The following is a 6278-nucleotide window of genomic DNA, read 5'->3' on the forward strand; positions in this document are numbered from 1 at the left end:
AGAGAATGCTGCCGATAGAAAGCCCCGCCGATAGAGAACACTGCCGATAGAGAACCCCGCCGATAGAGAACCCCGCCGATAGAGAACACTGCCGATAGAGAACCCTAAACCGCAGGAAGGCAAAAATAACCCTGTACAGCTGGTCCAAGGGGACAAATCCCTCCTGATCACCTGAGGCCATCAGACATTCACCGATCAATAATCTCCGCTGTTATCACTTATAGATATCTATATTCTGTGTGTTTCTGAATTCAGTCGCTTCTCTCTGTAACCCATCAGCTGAGCCGCCGAGAACTAGATCTTCAGGGGAGTCTGTTCTAAATGTTCACAGCTCTTACTGTAAAGAAGCCTTTCCCTATGCTCAATGTATGTATATAAACCCACCAATCATCCAGAGGAAGGTAAAAAAAATCTTACAAAGCGAGGGCAATGTGCTCCAACGGAAGGGAAACCAGTCACCCCAATGTGCCCATTATGAGGAGCTCCCCCCATCCCTGTGCTGAGTTCCCGGGTCTGTACCCCCGCTGTGCCCATTATGAGGAGCTCCCACCATCCCTGTGCTGAGTTCCCGGGTCTGTACCCCCGCTGTGCCCATTATGAGGAGCTCCCACCATCCCTGTGCTGAGTTCCCGGGTCTGTACCCCCGCTGTGCCCATTATGAGGAGCTCCCACCATCCCTGTGCTGAGTTCCCGGGTCTGTACCCCCGCTGTGCCCATTATGAGGAGCTCCCACCATCCCTGTGCTGAGTTCCCGGGTCTGTACCCCCGCTGTGCCCATTATGAGGAGCTCCCACCATCCCTGTGCTGAGTTCCCGGGTCTGTACCCCCGCTGTGCCCATTATGAGGAGCTCCCACCATCCCTGTGCTGAGTTCCCGGGTCTGTACCCCCGCTGTGCCCATTATGAGGAGCTCCCACCATCCCTGTGCTGAGTTCCCGGGTCTGTACCCCCGCTGTGCCCATTATGAGGAGCTCCCACCATCCCTGTGCTGAGTTCCCGGGTCTGTACCCCCGCTGTGCCCATTATGAGGAGCTCCCACCATCCCTGTGCTGAGTTCCCGGGTCTGTACCCCCGCTGTGCCCATTATGAGGAGCTCCCACCATCCCTGTGCTGAGTTCCCGGGTCTGTACCCCCGCTGTGCCCATTATGAGGAGCTCCCACCATCCCTGTGCTGAGTTCCCGGGTCTGTACCCCCGCTGTGCCCATTATGAGGAGCTCCCACCATCCCTGTGCTGAGTTCCCGGGTCTGTACCCCCGCTGTGCCCATTATGAGGAGCTCCCACCATCCCTGTGCTGAGTTCCCGGGTCTGTACCCCCGCTGTGCCCATTATGAGGAGCTCCCACCATCCCTGTGCTGAGTTCCCGGGTCTGTACCCCCGCTGTGCCCATTATGAGGAGCTCCCACCATCCCTGTGCTGAGTTCCCGGGTCTGTACCCCCGCTGTGCCCATTATGAGGAGCTCCCACCATCCCTGTGCTGAGTTCCCGGGTCTGTACCCCCGCTGTGCCCATTATGAGGAGCTCCCACCATCCCTGTGCTGAGTTCCCGGGTCTGTACCCCCGCTGTGCCCATTATGAGGAGCTCCCACCATCCCTGTGCTGAGTTCCCGGGTCTGTACCCCCGCTGTGCCCATTATGAGGAGCTCCCACCATCCCTGTGCTGAGTTCCCGGGTCTGTACCCCCGCTGTGCCCATTATGAGGAGCTCCCACCATCCCTGTGCTGAGTTCCCGGGTCTGTACCCCCGCTGTGCCCATTATGAGGAGCTCCCACCATCCCTGTGCTGAGTTCCCGGGTCTGTACCCCCGCTGTGCCCATTATGAGGAGCTCCCACCATCCCTGTGCTGAGTTCCCGGGTCTGTACCCCCGCTGTGCCCATTATGAGGAGCTCCCACCATCCCTGTGCTGAGTTCCCGGGTCTGTACCCCCGCTGTGCCCATTATGAGGAGCTCCCACCATCCCTGTGCTGAGTTCCCGGGTCTGTACACCCGCTGTGCCCATTATGAGGAGCTCCCACCGCCCAACGGGAGAAGCCGGGACCCACAAAGCTGAGCAGGAGCAGAGTTGGGATTTATGGTCGGAAGGTCTCACTATTGGAGCAGAGAAGGTCAGGGGGCGGCTCAGACCTCCGGGCTCCCCCTATAATAAAAAAAATAGCACCCGTGGGTGGACTTCCCTTTTAAATATGTAGAATGCGTGTGATGTGTGTTGGGCGGGTCAGAGAGTTAATAGACTTTCAGTGTCAGTTCTCCATCGCGAACGTATTATTTCTTTATTACAGGATATACTGTATATAGCGCCAACAATATATACAGCGCTGTACACAGAGCACATTCCCATCAGTCCCTGTGCTCAAGGAGCTTACAATCTAATGTCCCCATCTCACATACACACATACACTATATTACCACAAGTATTGGGACGCCGGCCTTCACACGCACATGAACTTTAATGGCATTCAATATTGAGTTGGCTCCGCCCTTTGCCGCTATAACAACTTCAACTCTTCTGGGAAGGCGTCCACAAGGTTTAGGAGTGTGTCTATGGGAGTGTTGGACCATTTGTGAGGTCAGGTACTGATGTTGGGGGAGGGGCTCGCAGTCTCCGCTCTAATTCATCCCAAAGGTGTTCTATCGGGTTGAGGTCAGGACTCTGTGCAGCCAGTCAAGTTCCTCCACCCCAAACCCCCCCATCCATGTCTTTATGGACCTTGCTTTGTGCACTGGTGCGCAGTCATGTTGGAACAGGAAGGGGCCATCCCCAAACTCCTCCCACAAAGTTGGGAGCATGAAATTGTCCAAAATGTCTTGGTGTGCTGATGCCTTAAGAGTTCCCTTCACTGGAACTAAGGGGCCAAGCCCAACCCCTGAAAAACAGTTGGCGACTTCTGCGCACTGTGCGCTTCAGCATGCGCTGACCCCGCTCTGTCATTGTACATGGGCTACCACTTCCTGGCTGAGTTGCTGTTGTTCCCAGTTGCTTCCACTTTGTGACTGCGGAATATTTAGTAGCAGGGAAATTTCACAGAACACCTGAATCCAATGATTTGGAGGGGTGTCCCAATACTTTTGGCAATATAGTGTACAAGGGCCAATCTAGACCGGGGCCATTTCACCTACGAGCATATCTTTGGGGTTTGGAAGGAAACCCAACCAGCTCTGCACCCAAGCTTCTCATCTCTTCTCCCACCCAAAATGCATACAATAATACAGCATACAGCCAAGCTTAATATCTAAATAGAAAATAACAAAAAATTAAATGAACAATAACAACCATTACTACAGGTCAGAAGGAAATGCCCCCCTCGGGAAGCTTCCAATTACAGGTGGGGGAAAAAACTAAAAAATTCCCTACAGTGCTCACCTGGCCAAAACCATCTGCTTATGTACTTAGTAGCTAAGGGCTCGGTCACCTCTTGTTTATTGTAGTGGAACATCTCTTGCCGTGTGGCTAGGGTTGCCACCTAGATTCGGGTTTTGGATACTGTGTCCAGGTTTCATGGCAGCAGAAACCTGGACACAAGATGTCAGGCAGACAGGGGCAACCAAAATTAATAAAGGGTCTACTGGTCCCCCACTGTACAGTCTCGATTGTGATATTTACATATGAATGGGTGGCGCTATTTAAATATGAATAACCCACGACCCCAAAAAAATGTCTAGGCGCCGCTAGAGTGTTCAGGTTTCGCTTGAAGAAAAGGTGGCAACCCTACGTGTGGCCTCCGGCCTCTCCTGGGCCAACCAGATGACTCTATCTCCAGTTTTATCTTAGGATCCCCATAAGGGCATTATGTCCCCCTCAGACTCTTGCTGCACAGTCTACCGCTGAGTTCGTGCACTCCAACCAGCTATCCCATACTTTATGGAATTTGTTAGGGCTTCCCCTGTGGGCATATGTGTCTTGGTACAAAGGAAGATGATCATTTACCAACTTCTTCCAGAAGGACAAGTCCGGCGGGGCCAGTTCATGGCTATAGCCTTGCGGGCATAAAACAGGGTCAAACCTATCAACGTGCGTTCCGATCTGGTCGGAGCTTCGTCCTCCACCAGGCCCAGAAGACACACCCTGGGTGACAGTGGCAGTGGCAAGGAGGTGACCCCAGAAATAAAGTCCACTATAGAGCCCCAGTAGGAAGAAATGAGGGGGCACTCCCAGAAAACGTGGAAGAAGTTCCCCTCCCGACATGTGCATCTCCAGCAGGCCGGAGAGCGTTCATTTTATGTAGACGGTGGGGCGTGTAATAGGCTCTATGAAGAATTTTGAATTGTACCATCCTATCCCTTATTGCTACCAATTGCTTAAACGGTTCATCCCAAATATCCTCCCAGTCCTCCTCATCCAGATCAGGGATGTCCTCCCTCCACTTGGATTGTAATGCTGTTAGGTTGGAGGAAGTCAGGGTCTGCAGGGTGCTGTAGAGACAAGAGGCCGGTTTAACCAGTCCCTCCGTACTTGCAAGTGATTCCAGGGGGGACTTGCCTATGTTAAGGGGGGACCGCCTTAGCATAACTTACCTGTAACCTGATCCGTGTCCCTCTGGTGACATCTTCTGCCCCATACTTCCCCTTCACCTTTGCACGCAGCCTCTTTTCCTCAGCACATCAATCTGCCGGGGTCACCTGTCTGCCAGAAGTTGAACTATAAACAAAGCGTCGGGAGCCGCAGGGAGTCACTGGACTACTCCACGGACCCCTGACAAGTCCCCTCGGCTATTACCTTTTATTAAAGCTACAAAACCAGAAAGCCGGAGAACTGAGCCCGGCCGGTACCTAGCCAGTAAAGTGATCCTAAAGCCGGCATTGCCGCCCTGATGCCGGCAACTTTCCAGGTATTTAAAGAGGCTGCAGGAGATCAGCTGCACTGAGATGTAACAAAGGAAGAAACACGGAAATGTTTCATTAAAAATAAAGAAAAGAAACATGAGAGCTGCTTCCCAGCGAGACACAAATCCCAGTCAGTTCTGGGCACATCTGGTGCACCTCAACATAACATTCCAGGTAGAGCCTGGTGGACTAAGTCCCTAGCTGCCTTCTGATATCTAGTGGACTCCAGCGGTGAGGTCTCCTCATTACCGAGGTATCACTTTATGGCAAACTAAAGATAAGGCCAAGTGCCACTAATGCCACTAGTGCCCTCTGGACCCCGGTACAGTACACAAGCAATATATCCTCCGCTGTATATACTGTATATATATCCTCCCCTGTATATACTGTATATATATATCCCCCCCTGTATATAGTGTATATATATCCCCCCTGTATATACTGTATATATATCCTCCCCTGTATATAGTGTAATTATATCCTCCCCTGTATATACTGTATATATATCCTCCCCTGTATATACTGTATATATATCTTCCCCTGTATATACTATATATATATCCTCCTCTATATATACTGTATATATATCCTCCTCTGTATATACTGTATATATATCCCCCCCTGTATATACTGTATATATACTCCCCTGTATGTAGTGTATATATATCCTCTCCTGTATATACTGTATATATATCCCTCCCCCCTGTATATACTGTATATATATCCTCCCCTGTATATACTGTATATATATCTTCCCCTGTATATACTATATATATATCCTCCTCTATATATACTGTATATATATCCTCCTCTGTATATATTGTATATATTTCCCCCCTGTATATACTGTATATATATCCTCCCCTGTATATAGTGTATATATATCCTCCCCTGTATATACTGTATATATATCCTCTCCTGTATATACTGTATATATATCCCCCTGTATATACTGTATATATATATATCCTCCCCTGTATATAGTGTATATATATCCCCCCCTGTATATACTGTATATATATCCTCCCCTGTATATACTGTATATATATCCTCCCCTGTATATACTGTATATATATCCTCCCCTGTATATACTGTATATATATCCTCCCCTGTATATACTGTATATATATCCTCCCCTGTATATACTGTATATATATATCCCCATCTGTATATACTGTACATGTAAATAATATCATTTTCACTTTCTTTTCAGTTATTCTCAACACGAGATGTCCTGAGGACGTCCGGGGACAACTTGTAGGACCAGCGAAGCTCTGGATGGGTTCACTCAGCAGTGTGTAGGTAAGGAAAGCATGAAAACACGTCACGCTGGGAATATAAAACCGACGTATGATCCCTGCTGCCTGCATACGTGTGTAACATAAAGCAAGACAACAAGACAAGAGGAAATGCCAGCAGCCCAATCAATCAATAACTAGCTGGGGCGGTGCACAGCAT

General features: G+C 49.9%; 1 protein-coding gene across 1 annotated transcript in view; it reads left to right on the forward strand.

Moving 5' to 3' along the window:
- RNF225 (ring finger protein 225) overlaps positions 1 to 6278 on the forward strand; it is a 15635-nt gene that overhangs the window by 1519 nt on the left and 7838 nt on the right. The window contains exon 2 of the mRNA XM_018564177.1: positions 3993 to 4089. Coding sequence (XP_018419679.1) covers positions 3993 to 4089 — 97 coding nt within the window. The remainder of the gene's footprint in view (positions 1 to 3992; positions 4090 to 6278) is intronic.

This window comes from Nanorana parkeri, unplaced genomic scaffold, assembly GCF_000935625.1.
Source record: "Nanorana parkeri isolate BGI_ZX_2015 unplaced genomic scaffold, ASM93562v1 scaffold731, whole genome shotgun sequence".
NCBI lineage: Eukaryota > Metazoa > Chordata > Amphibia > Anura > Dicroglossidae > Nanorana > Nanorana parkeri.